At 34.1% G+C, this 20,665-nt stretch overlaps 1 protein-coding gene across 1 annotated transcript in view; it reads right to left on the reverse strand.

The window, feature by feature from the left end:
- Positions 1 to 17,676, reverse strand: part of Mtmr6 (Myotubularin related protein 6) — a 30,791-nt gene extending 13,115 nt beyond the window's left edge. Inside the window, 4 exon segments of the mRNA XM_017616253.1 lie at positions 1,784 to 2,067; positions 4,099 to 4,261; positions 10,613 to 10,729; positions 16,634 to 17,676. Of these exon segments, the coding sequence (XP_017471742.1) occupies positions 1,784 to 2,067; positions 4,099 to 4,261; positions 10,613 to 10,729; positions 16,634 to 16,870 (801 nt within the window). The 5' untranslated portion in view covers positions 16,871 to 17,676.
- Between the last annotated feature and the right edge of the window lie 2,989 nt (positions 17,677 to 20,665).

Raw genomic sequence — 20,665 nt, forward strand, 5'->3', positions numbered from 1 at the left:
CGGTTAAGTTTTTTGTACAATGATGTTGGGTTTTTGTGTCCAAACGCGTGACCCGAGTTTAAAAACTTTAACATAACAACATAACAAGTGTATTGAAAGAATTCAACTTTAATTTAAAATAAAGATTTCAATTTTCCGAGCACTAGTCAATTAATAAATTATGCAGTTTTATTGTATAAACTTTTGATGTTGGTTCTGCGCAAAAACACTGTGGATGGCGTAGCCGGAGTTATATGCACAAGAAATATTGTATATGTATCTTTTCCAATAGAAGCGGAGCTTCCTACCCTACTCTTTCCGGAAATTCCTTTGCCTATCACCCTTATTGCGAGTGTCGACTAGTAGTAGATAAACGACTCTTTTTCGATTATCGCTTGTCCATGGCATTCTGAATGTCGATTTCTCGTTCAATAAGCGATTGTGAAGAGTTTTTTATCGCTAATTTTTCTACAACTGTTTGTCTGTAGAAGGATGAGCGACAATAAACTATTAACACGCACTTATTGAACGAGAAAACGACTTTGAAAATACCACGGATAATCGATAATCGACTAACAGTCGTTTATTTACTACTAGTCGACAGTCGCAATAGGGGTGTATGTCTTCACTCTCCTACATCAGTACGACCAACCGCGCAAGTTGCCTTTTGTTGCTTATAATTTTTGATCTGTAATTCAGACACATACATGCATATGTATATTTCACAATTTTTTACAACTTCCAGTTCAATTGACTTACTTTTTATCCATTATAGTACCACTTTCTTATGTAAATTTTATAAACGCAAACTCCAACGACTAAAAAACAGCAATAGAAGGATGAGCGATTAAAAAGTATTCACAGTCGCTAATTGAGCGACTAAGCGACACTCGCAATAGCATCGATAATCGATAATCGCTTAATAGTCGTTTATCTACTGCCAGTCGACATTCGCAATAGGGGTGTTTGACTCCCTTTCCAATCCATACTTGGAACGCTCCGAAAACGCTCCTACGAGGTGTTGCTTAGAGAGTCCCTTTTCACTCCATACTCGAAGCGTTCCGAAAACGCTCCTTCGAGGAGTTGCTGACGGAGTCCCTTTTCACTCCATATTAGGAGCGCTCCGCCTTTGGCTGGCTGATTAGTGTAACGACTAAGTTAAGAAACTGTCAACAAAAATTTCCATTTTTTGACATCTGTTATTTGACAACCTGCCGTCGCACCCTTTAATCACGAATTAGTGGACCTTAAACTAGTATTTTATAATCCATTACAGATTTATGTGCATTCATACATACAAAATTTTTATGTAAATACTCTTAGGACATAGAGATAAAAGCGTATTTATTGTTCAATACTGAAACGCTCAGGACAATTGTGTGAAAACAATGCAAATGAGGCAATGGTATTCAATGCATTCTGCTATTCATCGATCTGTCAGAATAGATAGCTGAAGAAGAAGGCAAGCACATAATATACATACATATGTACATATACATGGACTTGCGGCCAGAACAGTAGATGAATTGACATGGAATAATGTGATTAACTGACCCATCAGTAGCTGTCTCTCAAATTAGGCACGCGCTTTATTCTTATTTATTAACTTTATACTTTGCATGCATTTGCGCCACTGAACAGAAGTTTAAGCATACATATTTATGCACCTACATACATATGTACAGAGGTATCGATTGCACCGAATACTATTCTGCCTGTGTATATTTCTAAAATGTGAAGACTATATGTTGAGAAGTTTTGCTCTCGACGTCAATTAACTACAACATTTATACCATTTACTTACCTTATTCGAGTGCAAATACGTGAGCGCTGGCAGGCGACCTTTGGAACGAAAACGTGAACTGCCAATCAACATGGCTGTGTTTGCCTCTTGTGGCACATAAACTTGCCGCGGATACGTGTCGCATAATTCATAGTTCATATTCAAAGTGCACAACGTCCAAATCTCATTTTCTACTCGCATACGCTTGAATTCGTTTTCCAACTTGAAGAAATCCCAACCTGATGACTTTGGAAAATCATCCTTGGCTGGCTGGTAGTTGAAGCAGTATAACTTGTTAATGGAAACTGCAATTAAAAAGCAATCATTTAGATTAATGGACCATAACGTACCCAAGTACTTAGTATAGCAGAAAAATCTACTAGCTGTATGTACGTTACTATGTAAATACGATTATATTTCCATGACATTAGGAGTATCCTTTATTTTCCAACTATAGGTAAAGTTATATGTTCTTACTTATGAAAAAAATGTAAATATACAAAAATACGAATATTTAATTGTTTCTTTTAATGTGTGTCTATAAAACTCTACCGGAGGGCGCAAAAAGTTTTGCATTACGTAATATGTAGAAAAATCGTCGATCCTTTTGCAAAACTGCCCTTTAGCCAGTTTCAAAACCGCTTAAATCGCAATTGTGGCAAAAATGATAGATGAAATACCAGACTTAAAGAAAAACATTTTTTTTTGTTCTTTAAAATTACAGTGCCATAAGATAGGTGATTTTTCAACTAGTCGATGGGCAGTTTTGTAAATTCGTCGGCGACATTTATAAGATTGCCATTACTTTTAAAATTTCATCTACAAAGCAAGCCTCATTGGTCATAAAAACGTGCTCTGAAAAAAATTTGCAAAATCGGATAATGAAAAGATGTGCCTCAATTTACATACTATTGGGCCTCCGAGGACAGTTTTTCCGTTATTCGATTTTGAAAATTGTTCGCAGAGTACGTTTTTATAACAAAACAAGCTTTACTTTACACGCTAATGTACTTTGAGAGAGCTTTGGAATAGTACAAATTTTCGTCGTAGGTGAATTCTAAAAATAGTCAAAATAGATTTTTTTTTATGACAAAACAAGCTTTACTTTACACGCTAATGTACTTTGAAAGAGCTTTGGAATAGTACAAATTTTCGTCGTAGGTGAATTTTAAAAATAGTCAAAATAGATTTTGAAAATTTTTCGCAGAGTACGTTTTTATAACAAACCGAGCTTTACTTTGTTGCTTTACAAAAAATCTGTCTCCTTTTAAATAATGCACACGCTAATGTACATTAGACTGGGTCACCAAAAAAAACTTACTTTGATAGAGCTTTGGGGTAGTAGAAATTTTTATTGTGGGTGAATTATAAAAACAGTCAAAATGGAAATTTCTTTCCAATCTTCTATTTATGAGACGATTAAAAAGTGCAATACAGCGTTGAAAATAAATTTTTGAGTACTATGCATCCTTCTCAGATCCCGTCGACCTAGTGTCCTTTGCCTACTAATAAAAATAAAAAAAATACAAATTCTTAAAAATGTTGTTTTTAAGTAAAATTTTTTAATTATTATTTTTTTCCAGAAAAATGCTAAAAATTCCAAATATGTAACATGTACATATGCAACATGATTACACAGACCTGCGATGGTTTCCCTCTTAGACATCTGCGGGATCCCGCCGGCTCGTAAGGGAATAAACCTATTGATATTCAGAGATAACTCATACGCCATGAGGACTAACTTAAGTAGACAGGCAAAAATGTAATAAAGGGTATGCCTTCTGGGAAACAGTAGTAGCATTTCAGTAAAAACAACATTTGCGTTTATTTTGTTATTGCTTCTGGTCTCTGAAGTGTCAAAGATATAATCAAATTTTTTTTTACTATCGTAAAATATACAGAAAAAAAATATATATATTCGAAAGATTTGTGCCACTTTATTTCTTGTCCGAAGCATCGATCCATGCTTTGCCAAATCCAGAAGAAATCAGCGTTTGTGCTGCAGAGTTAAGCGACCATTCCAAAACCGCCCTTTCTACTCTATTTATGAAAAATGCTTTCGCATGAAAATACATCTTTACAGTTCAAGAATTTTTGTGAAAAATATTAACAATATCTGAAATTTTACATACCAAAAATTTTGAAAAAATTCTTATTAGTTCGTCTACTGCTACAGCCGATTCAATATGTACGCCTTGGTATAGGCTGTATATGAGAGTAACTAACGGAATTTTCAAAAACCTACAATGTACATATGTATGTACCAGTATTAGTCAAACTTCAGATCATAAAGGACACCCCTAATATAAAATGTGAAAACTTGTAACAATGCTTACCAGGTTGATAAAGCTTCATTAAAGAGGTGTACACGTCATGACACTCAGAATCCTTTGGAATTACAAATGTGACCGATAGGAAAGTTTTGCAACGTATCAATAATGGTGAACCCGTTGTGCTTAATGGTAATTTCTCAATATTTGCAATGTGCATGTGTAATATCTGCAATGGGATTAAAAAAGAAAAAAAAAGAGAATTTATTAAAAATCTCTATGTAATTAATAAGACAAATTAAACCCATTCCACAAGTACTTCGAATGATTTTTTATTGAATAAAACACAACTTTTTATAAATATGTACGGTATTTAGGTAACAGTAAAAAAAACTATGTACCTTTCAACCGCACAAACTACAAATCGCTAACATTACGCAATGACTTAATGCGGGGAGAAAATTATACGCCTTCAATACACATAATAATAATTTGCATGCATGTATGTATATGTGACGATAAAATTCGTGACGTCATTTAATAACAATGGTTTACAGCAAAAATGTGCGCAGGATGCCAGTATCCAATTCTCATATAGCTTCACTCGCTGGTTTTGGAAATCGCGTTAGTATTTCTTATGGACAAATTTTCGAGACATTTGCAATTTGCTGTTTACTTCAGCCATTCAGCAGTTGCACAATCTTAAAGCGAAATGTAGCAAACGAAAGTTAAAAGAATTCCCAAAAAACTTTTTGTGTGTACATACTTTTCGGTAGGCCTAGTAAGTGGTTTCTAAGGAATTTATTGATTGTGTTATTTTATGAAAAAATTAAAAAAATGTCGAAATTTAACATTTACATTTTTTGATCACTGCACATTTTCATTAGACTTTTACAACTTTTTTTATTTATCCAACGATTTTCTTCGCTAGTAGGTTTTTTTTGTAAATCCGAATGAAAAAATTTACTAAAAAAAATTCTGTTCTTTTATTTTTTTTCTGCTATGTTTAAATTTTTTATTTTTTCATAAATCTGGAAATGGTTATAAATTTCTTAAAAACTTCTACGCCTATCGAAAAGTAATGTATACACCGTTTATGGGGAATTACTTTTCATTTGCTACTTTTTGTATTAAGTAAGACCAACTAATGAACTATTTTTTTAAATAAATAATAAACATCAAAAAAACTAAACAAAAATAAGTCAACACATCCCGAGCTTGGCTCCATTATATGAGAGGTGGGCGTGGTTATCGGCCGATTTCAAAATTTATCGACGCATTTATTAAAGGGGTAAAAGACATGGCTTACACGGTCAAAAATTTGGGTTTAATTTTTAAACCGCGCTGGGACTACTGCCTTTTTTAATCTTTTATAGTCTACTTTTTAAACCAGTCAATAGTTTTAAGCAATTTTTAATATATTCTGGTTTAAATTTTAGTCCAGGCAGTCGAGAAAATGATGTTTTGCTATGCGTGGTTTAAAATTAAAACCAAAAAGTTCGTGGTTTAAAAATCAAACCAAAATGTTTTATGTAATTTATTTTCTAGGCTTCATATATAGAAAATTTGGTTTAAAATCTAAACCGAAATAGAAAATGTTTGCTTTATTTTATATGTCTCTCTGAGAGAGAGAGCAAATCTTATGAACTGACGGCATCAACACAGCGAAATGTGCGGTTGCTACAAACTCAACATATGAAAGCACATTTACATGCATGGCTATAGCTGAGTGTGCAAAGATGCTTGATACAAATGATTACTACCAAGGCTGTCCGGGTTCAATCCCCATCATACGGAGCCTGAAAGTTAAGATTTTTTTTTTTATTCTTAATTATGAAAAAGCTTTCCTGAAGTATAACGTGAAGCAAACGAAATAGAAAATGCTTGGGTTTAAAATTTAAACCGAACTGTTTAAATTCTAAACCCAACATATGTGCTCTCTTTTTTTTTTAACTTAGAAGGTTTGTATTTGAAACGAAATTTAGTTTGGTCATATATGTAGTCCAAAAAGTAAACAAAAAATTTAATCCGAAATTTTTAACCGTGTAATAGATCCTTTTCGGCATATCTACTTAGACTCCTTTAAGCTGTTACAAAAACGTTACGTGAACAAAATTATAATACCCTTTTTGTATCTTGGTCTCTGAGTTCAACCCTAATTATGGGCTCAAAAATGAACCAGAAAAGCAGATATTTCCCTTCTTAGAAGGGCTGGCCAATACGAGTTCAAGTTAGGAGTCATATAAGAGTCTGAACTTTGAACTTTGTTACTTTTGTTCAACTCAGAATGTATGACACCAAATGCATATACGTAAACAACTAAATTGATGGCATTAACTCCGGCAGCAAGCGCCATGGCGTATACGTAATATAAATACATCTTAAAACTTGCCATACGCCTACCCGCCGCATTGCTTGCGGTGTATGCACAGGCAGCAGGGCAGCAGAATTTAATGACGTCCACAAATATGTTGAATCTTTTAACGAGCAAGTTTGTTTTGTGCTGCGAATTGCTTTGAACTTAGCGCAATAATTACAAGCTACTCAAGCGTTCAAGATGCATTGTGCCATTCCACTTTCAATTAAAAATCTATTCATACCAGTTCACTACTTAAAGCGCTATTCTGAACGTTACCCAATATTTTGTGAATGACAAATTTTTGTGACCAGCGCAGTAGAGGGCTGCATGAATGCATTCAAAACGGCTTTTGAATTATTCATATACAAAACGAATGAATGAGTTTGGCTTCAAATTTGTTTGAATTTGAGTGAATACCTGTTGTGATATATGTGCCGACATTACAATATTCAAACAAAGTGAAAATAAATTGAATTGAAATAAATGACAATTTTTTTTATGTACCCACTGGGAAAATAGGTAAGCACCTTACGAGGTAAGCCATGTTTTCTTTCAGTTTTTAGTACCAAAATTGTCATCATGACCAGCGTAATCTACTAGTAAAGCACAAAATGAACACCTCCGGCGACACATTACGTTGTCAGTTGCAAAATAACGTGCAGCCGAAGTTATTTCCAAGCACCGAACTACTCCGAGCGACTGCTCTGCATTACACGTAACTTACTTTGTAAAGCGACTCAGAAGTATGTTTGATAGCAAATGTACATTCTAAATTCCTACTTACATAAGGCGGCCATGCCTTTGTAAAAGTAAGGGACGTTCGGCAGGGAAATGGTAATGACTGCCAGGTGAAGAGTAAGTTGCTAATAAGGTATTATTACGTGCTCCTAATTCCCACTGGGATATATCCAAAAATATTGTTTCTCTGCACATATGTACAAACATACATATGTATGTGTGTATGTATTGCTGCGCTCCTATTACAATACGAACAAATTTGTTTGTAGAAAAAACTTTAACCAAAATGAGTTGGGATGATTGAATGTTTTCCATTCACACATTCACATTCTGCCATTTGAAGGTAGAAAAATTAAAACAAAATGTATATTCATAACTTACAAAATTCGAATCGCTGAGTGTTTTGTATGTGAAGTAAAATATTCAAATCTAATGTACTCTGTTTGGCTAGAAGTTTGAATGAATTCATGCAGCCCTCTACAGCGCAGAATATACCTGTTAAAGTCAAGAAAAAATTAAATTTGTGTTTTAAAATTATAATTTGCTTATCAACGATAATGATCATCGTTAGGCAATATGTACTACTTATTAGAGATTTTTTTTTATTGACGACATGTACATACATTTTAGTATTTTTAGCAATTTGCACGTAAAGCCAAATATTAAAATTTTTCGCACTTTTTGCTAATTATTTACAATAAAAAAATATTATTATTTTTTTAAGTTCATCTATAGAAAATGCGGAAAATTAAATTGTCTACAAATTTGTATGTAAACGTTTTTTACGAAAAAATGCAAAATAAGCTTGCAAGTCGCAAAAAACTAAAACAAAAAAACCTAAAATCCAAGATGGCGGAATGTTTCCATAAGTATGAAATTTAGGAGCAAGACTGTAGTTCTATGGTCTACGTGTCAAATAAACAAAGTAAACTGCATAAAAATGTCACTACTACAATTTGTTTTCTTCGTGCCAATTTGATCTTAGTTTACTGGGCTAAAAAGAAACCCCAATAAGTTTAAAAGTTGGGGAGGTTTAAAAATACTGTAGCCATTTTTGACATCGGTGCCATTAAAATATATATAAATTTCCCACTGTTTTATAGGCAATTTTGACCACTTTTCATGAATTTGCTGAATTTTAGGGCCTTTGAGGCACGTCTTTCCTTAATCCGTTTTTAAATTTTTTTTGCAGGTCACGTTTTTATGACAAAATGTATTTATCTACGTTCTTTGGTAGCTTCCTGAAATCGGTAAATAGAACGACGAGTGCTTAATTTCGAGCAACTACTAAACATTCCAAGCACCTGAAGCATCCTGCGAAACCACTTTGCTAAAGTTAAAATCTAATAGAATTGAAAACACTTTCAAAGCCGCAATGTCACGAACTAAATCTAAGGTCACAAGTGCCGTGAAGTGGCCAAAAGTTGTAAATCTCTTTTTTTTTGTTAACAGAAAAGTACGAGTAAGTAAAAAAGCACTTCCGCCCTCAGTGCTCATTTGCAATGATTCCCTAAGCTTCCTGTATAGCCACTTTAAAACACTTTGATCCTGCAATGCAGCTGCTAGTGACCTACTTGGCAACACTTCCCCATACACATTGATGAAATTGCTGCTGCACCAAAGTTGTAATAAGAAAGCCCAGTTTCGAAATGCATAGTTTCAACGAAAAAAAAACAAAAAAAAAACATTAAGAGGAAAAAACGAATTGTTGACTGAACTTGTTGTGCTCGCATGTGAACTCAATAGAAATGGCTATGATGCAACTGACAGACGCCGACGCGTCATACAACATTTTATATGTATGTATGTAAGTACGAAAATGTATGTATGTATGTATATGTCATTAGGGTGGTCCAAAATAAGTAAAGTGGGAATTTTAATCCTCTTAGGATAGTTCTACATTGGAAAAATAAACCCCTATTTGTTTATTTTTAAATTAAATAATATTTAGAGGTCGCTCAAAGTGCTAAAAGTTTTCCAAGGATTTTATATGGAAAAAATTTTGTAGAGATGGTATGGAATACTTGAAAATCAATATTTTTCGATCGGAAAACTCTGGCTCCCTTCACGAGACTTCCACTAACAATACCTCATTTTTTATTTAACCATATTTTAACACTAAAGATTTTTTATTTATACCCCATTGCATTTTCTGAGGGGTTTTGGGGGACCTATCGAATATAGTTACAATGAAAAAATGTTTAAATAAATAATTGGATATTATTATTGGGAATCTCCTGAAGAGAAACAGCGTTTTCCGATCGAAAAATATTGACTTTCAAGAATTCTATACCATTACGATTTTTTTTCATATAAAATACATGGAAAACTTTGAGCGCTTTGAGCGACCTATCCTAGTGGGTGAGAGCATAAAAGATTCCCGCTTTACTTTTCCACATGCATTTTTGGACCACCCAAATGTTTATGCACATAGATTTTTCGTCTTTTCGTGACCACAATTTGATTCTTTTAGTATTCTTGTGCGGTTTGAAGTACACTTGAGTTTTGTGGCGTCAAGGGCAGTATGAACTGTACAGCAGTCGCAGAGCTTTTGTACACACTCAGTAGCTATTTGTACATACATATGTATACACGCTTGGATCGATTTAAAATTTTTCTATAGTTTTAAACTTGTAATCTTTAATGTTTTTATTCGTAAAAAGTGCAATGAAATCACCAAAGCAGCAATTCGAAGGAGACATGTTTCTTTACTGTACATTTGTTAATCAAAAATTTATCGGTTAAAGGGTAAAACGAACGTTAACACGAAGAAAATTCCATAGAGATTCCTTATTGATTTTAAATTCTTAAATTCTTATTGATTTTATTTATAAGAAAATCTTTTAAAAAACCATTGAAAAAATATACTCGATTTCATCATTTAAAAAGAAACACTTCTTATGCCGAATTTCTACTAAATATTGGTGCCCGTTAAAAAATGCCAAGTGGAAATGAACTTAATGACTATTGGTATGTATTAACTTCACAGTAAGGGTGGTGCCAAATCCCGTTTTTCGTTAGTCGATGGTGTTCCGGCGAAAAAACTCTGAGATTTCGGTTAAGAACACATCTCGCGCGGAGCCAGAGTCCTGCGTGCAACGCTTGAGGGTACAATATAGGCTTGAAACGGATCTCAGCAAATCGATAAAAAAATTGTTCATATGTGAATATTTTGCACTGCAAAATTTGCTAGCATTTCTCATTGAGAGAGAATACTTCAAAACTTCCAGGAATATCGTTGCTGCATAATTCTTGGTCGACTTTCAAACGAACACACGTATATATTGTATCCAGTATTTCTAGGAATTGTTTTTCCTGCCCGATTAAGTTTACCATCTGATCGAGATAACTCTATAGCAGCTGTATAGTGCAGCTGTAACATTTGACAGCATAGCGTTCAACCATGTACCAAACGAGCGGGTCGCCGGCAAAAGCTAGTTGTCTTTTTAAACCACATCATTAGATGCATATGTATGTACATACCCATGTCTCTTTGTTGCTATCCGGTTCCACAAAAATCAAATGTGTTGCAGTTAGATATAGCGTACCGACGGTGGGATTCTTAGCATTGTATCGATCAATCATGCGTACATTTTCAACCTGCAAAATATGGAAAAAAAATCATAATTTAAAATATGCTTAGATCGAATAATATTTAAATATCGTAGACTAAAAAATTAGATCCGGAAATACATATGTACATATGTATTAATCTAAGAGCCAGTGAACAGCAGACTGCATGTAATTTACCAAAGCTCAAATTTCGTTCAGTCGAGCCTTAATACCACCCCTACTTGGAAGGGAGACTAACTAAGCCCGGAAACGGTCCATACGGCGTCACACAGGTCGCCAAGGGAGAAAATTTACACCAACTTCGAAAGTATTTTAATAAGTTTGGCATTTAAGTATTTTGACATTCAATGTTATTATAGGTTTGTTCCACAAGCTACTCGAAGTCACTTCGAGTTAGACATACGCGTTCCACAAGTAAGTTTTAGAGTTTATTTGATATACGCTAATAGTTTGAACTTTGCTCGGGTTTTTCTACAAGTAGCTTGTAGAACAAACCTTATTATTCGAAAATAATAATGGCAGACAATTACGGCGTTTTGAGATCATGGCAGGCATTTTTGAAAATGTCAAAAAAAAAAATAAAAAATTCAAAAGTATTTTAACAAATTTGAAATTTTAATATTTTACTTATTATAGATAGTATTAGAAGGCTGTATTTATTTATCAGGGTAGACGTTCTGTCCGGTAATACAACCCAGCAGACAGCGATACTTAACCTATAGCCCGAACACACGTACACATTGTATAATGTACACTAGACCGATACGATAGAAACAACTTTGCAACTTTTAAAGCTTACTTCAAAAGGCTTTCACGGCCATAAAAATTTTCGTCTTTGGCGAATCCTAAAAACACCCAAAATCTTGGTGAGTCCAAATCAAGTTTTATTCTTAACTGTTTTATCTATTACTCGGTTCAAAAGTGTGATACATGTTTGGAAAAATAGTTCTGAGTAGTAAAATATTCATGTTAATGTTAATAGGTGACTCATACGCCATGACATCCGAGAGACTTATGAGGTACTTTAAGGGATGTCATGGCGTATGAGTTATCTATTAGCATGAATATTTTATGAAGGGTACAGTCGTATTTAATGGAGTATAAATTGAGTCCACTAAGATTACCGCTGTCTGCCAGGATGATATTACGAATGCCGTAATATTTGGCAATATTAACAAATTTTTGGTTGATTTTTCTCTCAGTGTATAATAAGTAAATTATTAAAATTTCAGATTTGTTAAAATACTTTTGAATTTTTTATTTTTATGACATTTTCAAAAGTGTCTGCCATGATCTCAAAACCGCCATAATTGTCTGCCATTATTATTTTCGAATAATAATAACATTAAATGTCAAAATTCTTAAATGGCAGACTTATGAAAATATTTTCGAAATTGGACTAAATTGTCTACCTTTGCGACCTGCGTGACGCCGTATGGACCGCTGCCGGGCTTAGTTAGTCTCCCTTCCAAGTAGAGGAGGTATTAAGGCTCGAATCAACAGAATTTGAGCTTTGGTAAATTTCATGCAGTCTACTGTTCACTGGCTATTAGACTATATGTATAACTGCTTGTAGATCATACAGGATTGCAATTAATATAAAAGCAATTATAACAGACGTTTTTTAGTTAGTGTATATAATAATAAAAAATATGGATATCTGGGCGCAGAGGTTTTCGACGTCTTTATAACCCAACCTAACCTAGGAATTTGGTCCATTATATATATTTATTTTGTTGCCATATATTTAGGGATGCAAATGCTATATCGATATTAGCTATATCGATGATTTATTGGTCGATATTGATATTTTTATCGGGATGTTTTGCAAACCGATATATAGACATCGATGATATTTTTTTTCTCGATACTATGATATTTATATTTGGACGGACTTTCTGTTTGTGCGAAAAAAGACGCATAAATAAACTTCAGCGTAGAAATGCGTCTAAACCTAGTCGACGGCGAAGAAAAACGCGTTAACCGCGAGTAACCGAGGTTTGGGGAATAATGCTGAAGTGACGGTACTTGGCTAGGTATAAATTTATGTTTACGAGTCTTTCTTCGCCATCAACTAGGTTTACGCGTCGTTTTTCGCCGAAGTTCTTTTACGCGTCTTTTTTCGTCAATGCGTCCTCTTTCGCCGTCAAAACGATGACACCCCTTTATTCGTGTCTAGTGACAGATGTATGTAAATGAAAAAAATAAAAAAATAAAAAAATGTTAAACCGATATTCAATATCGATATAGTATCGATATGTTCGGTCGATATATCGATCAGCCGATATTTTTTTTGGTTAATATCGGTATCACCAATATCGATGATTTTATGAACGATGTTGCATCCCTTCATATAGTAGTTAGTCAGAAAGTACGAGAGGAGACGATGGTAGACCCTGTTCCGATATTTGTTAGTAATATTAGTTAATAAGTTTATTTCGACTATGAGGTAACTTAAAATATATTGCCTTCATTTCTTATTAACTAGCAAAAGCTTTGCTCGATAAATGTGTTCATTGATAGTCCCCTCCAATTTCGTCACTGAAGTAGCTTTATGCTTTTGCTTATAATAGCTTGTGAGAATAAGCAATTTGTCATCTTGTTTGTGTTGAAATCAATTTTAAATAAAGCTGACAAAGCGATTGGAAAAAGTACTTAGAGAAAGAGGAAAATGTTTGTACATGTACACATTGGTAAACACTGAGTTATGCACACAGGCAACGAATCATACATACATATGTACTAATGTCTAATGCCGAGAGAATAGTGGATTAAATATGCAAATTGATAACAGAATGTTTAACGAAATGTGAAAGTTTGATAGCGATCAGCGGCATGAAAAGCTATCAATTTTGAATGCCCCTTTGGGGAGTAACAGAAAATGCATTATTTGCTAGTTGATAGCATATTGAACTATAGGATTAATAAAACTATTTGATTCACCTACTGATAATGTAAATTTTTTATTACATTTCCGAGAGATAATGCTATATCAGTATGATTATTGCATTTCAGCGATAAACTGCTTTATAGTACTATATATTTATGCACATATCGCTATTAACAATGCAAAAGACTATTAATGACTTACATTACGCCGCCAAACCATTAGAAACAAAGTTAATTATGTAATAGTTTCGTTATAAATACATACATACTGCATTTTAGTTCATTCGATGATATTTTTTTTTTTTTAATTTTAACACTTACGGTCACCTTTTTAAATATGGAACAAAACGACCCATACAGGGTTAATTTTTTTACGGAAAGAAGAAACATCATACCCGGAATCAAGATAAATAACGAGCTGTTTTGACGGGGTCGGACCCAAGGAAGAGGGGTGTTTTATGGGAGGGATTGAGCTGTCATGTGAACAGGTGGTTATTGTCTTGGGGGGGAGTTTCCACATGCCAGGCACTCATTGGGGATATCGGTATCGAGTCTGGACGGAGTCAAGATGGCTACAATATCCTGACCATAACTGGGCCAGAGTAGTGGGGGTCTCTCGTGGCAGTCGAAGCTCCGAGTCTGTGATTCGGATCCGATCACAGCGTTCATGGTATGCATGCCATTGATCAATCGTCGGTACGTCTTCGGGTCCAGTGTTTGGACGATGTATGTCTGCACCGCGTCCAAGTACTGGAGAAGTACTCGAAAAGATGCCTTTTAACATGCCTGGTTGGAGGCTCTACATCAAGCACGGATCTGTTGGGGTGCTCATGCCTGTGGCATCCGACCAGAAATTGCTTGCTGAGCATTTGTCATTCTACCTAACGGGAAACATTTGAGCTCACTGTATAGGTGTCGCTCAGGCGACATCAGAAGGCATCCTGTCGCTGAACGGAGTGCGGCGTTCTGACAAGTATGTAGCTTCGTCCACTGCGTCCTGCTAGTCCGCGGCGACCAAATAGGCACAGAATTATTACCGACTTCCGGTTTCGATATGTAATTTTTTTACCACAGATTCGGATTCTGCGCTTAAAATAAATACATTTTGTCGGAAACTTTTTTCTGGAATGGACATAGATCACCCTCGACTTGGTAATTCATATTTTTGTATTTTTCAAAAAAAAAAATTTCCCTCCAGTTTAGAGGAGGTGGAAGCGTGGTCTAGGACACCCCTGGGATTAAGGGGTTAAATTTTCTTGGAAATAATTCTACTGAAATAATTAAAATATTATGAAACGCGTGAGCTGCACGAGGACAAGGAGGCAAAAATATGCCGCAGATATAACGAAATAGGTTCGACATTACTTTCAAATTTAACTCTTTGATGCTTTCAAAGCAAGTTTTTTTTGTTGTTAAAATAAAGCGATATCGAAGTGAGCAACTGTACCGATGATTACAGGGTGCGGCAGTGAAAATACATACATCCGAAACATAAGTAATACAACATGAAAATAGGCTTCTTATTGTCGCTAAATTTTTTTCATTAAACAAAAATTTTTTTTCGTACGAAATGTTTCAATAAAGGGGGTATCCCTTTGTTCGGTGTAAAGGTCTTGGATTATTTTTTTCGAGAATTGAACGCTATACAAAAAAGGTGGAAAAATGACTTCAGACCTTTTTTGGAGAGCGTTTAATTCTCTCCAAAAATAATCCAAAACCTTTACAGTATAACGTATCGTTCGTTAAATATAAAAATCAGAAGTAAAAGAAACACTTCGATTTCCCATAAGATTAACACAGGAAAAATTGTTTTTTTTTACTTCTGATTTTTATATTTAACTAACGATACGACGGAAGGTCGTGTAAAGATCGAGGTCGGTCAAAAGTTATTTGAGTTCGAGGACGTTTTTTGTAGAGCGTTTAATTCTCTTTAAAAATACTCCAAGACCTTTACAGTACAATGTATTGTTCGTTAAATATAAAAATCAGAAGTAAAAAAAAAAACAAAATTTCCTGTATAATTCTTATGGCAAATCAAAAAGTGCGAAGCGGACATTCTTAATATTAACATATTTTCTGAGACTTATTTTGGCGTCAAATCGAAACTTTAGATCATGATTCGGAGGAAAATATCACTTTAAAGGTATATAAAATCTCTTTCCAAAACATATTTGTGTTTTAAAATCGAATAAGAAAAAATCAAGTAATGCATAGAGGAATGCATCAACCCAGGAGATAATTTGGGTGGGCCTTCTTAAGTGAAGGCATTCTAATGAGCTTACCCAAGGGCTGAAAAACTGCTTCCTTGTATGCCTTCTAGAAAGGCTCTTTCTATTTAAAATTTACGCGAATGTATAAGTTTCTATTATCTAGCATTACAAATGAGTTTCAATATGCATTTTAAGTTGCAATGAAACGTATGAACCTTAAATAAATACTTTAAAGAAATATAATATTTAAGAAATAAAAAAGCAGCTTTAAAAGAGCTCCTGCAAAGGTCCTTCTGAAGTTCGTCTGAGGGTTCAGAGACAATAAGAAACCTACTTTAACGCTGTATCCGACCTTACCTGCACACGTTATGCTTCGGGTGTATTCCGTTTTTTTTTTTTTGTAGCACTGTATTATGGAAATGCATTTATAAGATAATTTTATTCGTAATGAAATCAAAAACGAGTAAAAATACCGGGAAATGCATACTACATTTTTCTAATATACATAAGCTGTAAATCGTTACCTTAATATACATACAATGCCCTATCTCACATCGTCGCTCAAATGCAAAAAGGCGTAACTAAAACTTTTTATTGCATAAAACGATGTGGGGACTTATAATGCGATAAAATGCATCATAATCAATGAAAAGGTTTATTTTGGATTTTTAGTTAGTTGCGGCTGTTTTCTATTTCAGCGACGATGTGAGATAGGGCCCTTCTATATTAAGGTAACGGATATAGTTAACAAGTAACTTATCAATTATTGTAACATTTCGAAAATTGCACTTTAAAGGCTGTTGCAATTTGTATTTAAATATTTTGTACAAACCTTCCGTATTACTGCATTTCCATTATAATAAATTGGCGGCTCATTAAATTCCTCTTCAATCCACGAAACGACTTTGTCGGATACAAAAGGAGGTACAGGCACACCCCAGAGGCGTTTATTAGCCTCAGGTTCCTCGCTCTCCGGTGAAATATTGTCAAAGCTTAGACGTAGCGATGATGTAGGCGAAAGCGAGCGTTCAATTTCATTAAACTTATTCATGAATTTATTGAAATTCATAACGTCCACAGTTAATGTATTAAGCGCAGATGAATTGAGGAAGGCCAAAATTTTGTTTGTGCCAATTTACGTTGCTCACTGTCACAGTCGCCTATAGTTTATTTAATCAATAAATATTTTAATATGCATAGAAAGGAGTTAAAGCCGAAAACCTAATACACTAACCGACACACAAGTGCGAAGGGCAATAGCACGGGGTGGAGATTGTTAGCGTATCAATAAGAACAAGTATTTTAACATTTTATATCGATTCACACAAATACTTTCACTTTCACAAATTTTTAAGCACTGCGTAGCTACCGCGTAGGTGGGAACACGCGAAATCGGGGTGATAAGGCGGTTGGTTAACAATCACCAGAGGTGAAGATGGATTTTATTTAGAAAAACCACGCACGAATCTCCGACAATTGTTGTGTCACCTTGTAGCGATAAACTTATACTCAAAAACAACTCAGCAAAGAAAAGCGAGAGATCTACAATTGGTCTCGGCGCCAAATTTATTGAGCAGTTGGAAAATTCCAGTCGGAGGAAATTCTTGTATGTACTGGAATTTGGCTGAAAGTTTATTCGGCGAATTACCTACGCTTCATTGATGCAACTGTTAGAGGCTATTGGCCGTTAAGGCAATAATATGAAGAAGATAAATTTTGAATTGCTTCAAATACGTCTGCTTTATTTATGAAACAAGTACTTAATGCTTGATTTTAACAAACACAAAACTAACACTGATTTTCTGCACATCTAGGAAAAGCTGAGCAATAGCATTCCCAAATTTGTAGGCATGCGCAATGGAGCAAGAACAATTTAAGGCCTATTTATTTTTTTACTATTTTGAATTTTAAATCTGTGTAACTATTAACAAAAATTCAGTAATAATAGTAAGAACATTAAAAATTATGGTAATCAGGATATTTCGTAGGTATATGTATAAGGGTCAGTCGATGTCAAATGGACCAAGGCTGGAATCGACCATTTTTGGATAGGACGAATTTTGGTCAGAACTTTTCTTTTATCATATAACAAAGTTCCGTCAAGAAATTTTTTTCTCGAAAGCTCAAAATTTCCCGGATTTAGCAAGTTTATTTTTTGAATATCTCATAAATTGTTATAGTTACAAAATGTAAATAACATAATAATAATAATAACAGGGTATATAAAAACATATCGTCGTTTAAAGTACAAAACCGCGTACCAACAAAATGCAAAACCGCGTATGTGAGGTTGCAAAAATAATTTTCTAGAGAGTAAAAACAGTCATATTTCAAAATGGTTGTCTTTTTTATAGAGCAATCGCGCTTTTGGCTGGTATATTTCAGGACGAATGTATAAAAGGAGCCAAGAGCTTGTGTGATAAAATCCAATTTTTGGCAGCGAATTTCAGTTACGCGGTTTTGCAGATTGACGATACGCGGTTTTGTACTTTAAATGACGATACATTTACAGAGAAATTCGAAAATTAAAAAATTAAAGAATTTTGAAATTTGAAAAATCGTTAAATCAAAAGCTTACCTACATTTTTGGTAAACAATTTTTATTCAATACCCCTTATCTTAAAAGATACTGAAATTTTCAAGGTAAGTTGTTTGAGATATCACCTTTTGAAAAATTTTTTTTTTTTAAAAAATTATCCAAATTGCATAGGAAAAATAAATATAAATTAAATTAAATTTGTTTAACATAAACTTATTTGTGTGAATAGCTTTTTTCCAAATTTTAAAAACATGTTTTTTAGCCCTAAATATCACCTTTAAAGCGATACCAGAACCATTTTTGTAACTATAATAGTTTTTGAGATAAAAAAAAATAAATACGCCCCAGCAAAGGGAAATCTCTTTCCCCAAATAGGTTTAAAAACTTTGCCGCCAATAGATTTTTTACTACAGTTTTGAAATAAATTTGATGAATACAAAAATTAGTATCCGCACCGACTTCGTTGTTCAAGGTACTATGAAAATGTATTTGTCTCCGTCACCAATTTAAGATTTTCTAAAAATATTTGTTACGTTATTTGTACACTCCCGCCAAACAATTTTTGTTGCCGGCAATAAGAAAACGTCTCGCTCTGCGAAAGAAATTTATAGCCGGCAATATTGCCATTGTATCGGTTTGCTATTACCAGTCACTCTAAAACGTCTGCCGAAGGCTACTCGCCTGACGAGTCGGTTTCTTATTACCTGAATGAGTCGTTTTCTTGTCGCTTCGGGCGATATTTGGAATAACTTTATTCTTTTTTATACTTCATTAATTTATTTTTTTTTACATAATTGGAACTTAGACACGAAATTAATTCTTTCTTTCGCTATGGGGCTTCCTCTTTTTTCAATCCTGTCTTTGGAATAAATTATACGCTTTTGGATAATACTGTTGACGCGAAATTTATAAGCTTGAGAATTTTTGATAATTTATTTATTCCAAAACTGGCATGAAACAAATGATGTTGCCGATTTGTCACCACAGCAATAAATCGGTGAGTCGCCAATTTGTTGCCATTAACGATTGTTGCCTCTTTCTCATGTTTTCCATGGTGGGTTGTAGGAAGATTTCATGCAATGAAAAAAAGATATTTTGTCACACTATAAAATTTTTGAAAAAGAGCCCGTTTATATGCCAAGAATTTTTAGTGAAAAAATTACTATAACGGGTTGGCTATCCATTAATGTAATTATTATTATGTTTTTGTTGTAGAAGACTGTTCCCAAGTAATTTGTTTTTCGGGGTGTATTAAGATGGTTTCCATTTCTCATTCACATTTGCGCTTAGTTTAGTGTTGCACAAGAACAGCACCAATCGACCGAAAACCTCTAGTTTCTGCATTTGTAGACATATGTATGTTTGTATGTACCATTTATACATACATATATGCGTAGTTATATATCCTTTGAGATATCTAATGCAACAGCCAGATTTATCGACACTGAGGCAAACATACGACAGGCTGGTCTAAGCAACCGGATTGAAAAATATATATATATACATATACATATATTTCTGTCCAAGAACTGGCTGACTTTATATAACTAAATACATACATCTATATACATATTTGGATGTACGACTTAATACCATCCAGCCTCTTTAGTTATATTGCGCGCCCGGTATCGATTTTACTCTTTAAATTGAGCATTCGGATTCACTTGCTTGTTCGGCATCTTTCTAATGTAACACCTGTAGATAACGATTGGCCAAACAATTTAAAGTTTTGGTAGGCGTCTCAAAATAAATATTTACTAATTTAGTAATCTCCAATAAGCTTATAAGTAATAATATATGTACATACATTGAAAATGGTGACTCAACCAGCACCGGCAGGTCACAGGACGAAATAGTTTAAGAGGGCTATAAGAGCAAAGGGAGCGGCAGTTTTCAGAATATATGTATGCATATATGTACTTGAACAGATTATCTACATATCTGTTTAAAAAATAAGCATTCCGCGTCCTTTAACCTAAACTTGAAATACCAAAAAAAAATAAGGTTACCTTGGCCAATTTGATGTCGTCCATGTTCCTTGAATCGTTCGATTTTTTCCCAAGCCGTAGTAAAAAAGTATGCGCTGTTCAAGTTGTATGCACAATTTTTTCCACAAGCAAACTTTCACTTGAAACGTCTTTCGTCTCGTACAAAAGCAGAAATATTCACTTTATAATTATTTGCGGTTTAGTTAACAAGCATCGTCTATTTAGATTTAATTAAAATTTATATATGTAAATTGATTTATATTTTAACTGAGAACGGGGAACTCCTTTTCGAGGAAGGGACGACAAATTTTCAGCCCTTGAAACATTAAAAGGCGAA

This window comes from Rhagoletis zephyria, unplaced genomic scaffold, assembly GCF_001687245.7.
Source record: "Rhagoletis zephyria isolate East Lansing unplaced genomic scaffold, Rhagoletis_zephyria_1.1 Rzeph_scaffold_01172, whole genome shotgun sequence".
Lineage (NCBI taxonomy): Eukaryota > Metazoa > Arthropoda > Insecta > Diptera > Tephritidae > Rhagoletis > Rhagoletis zephyria.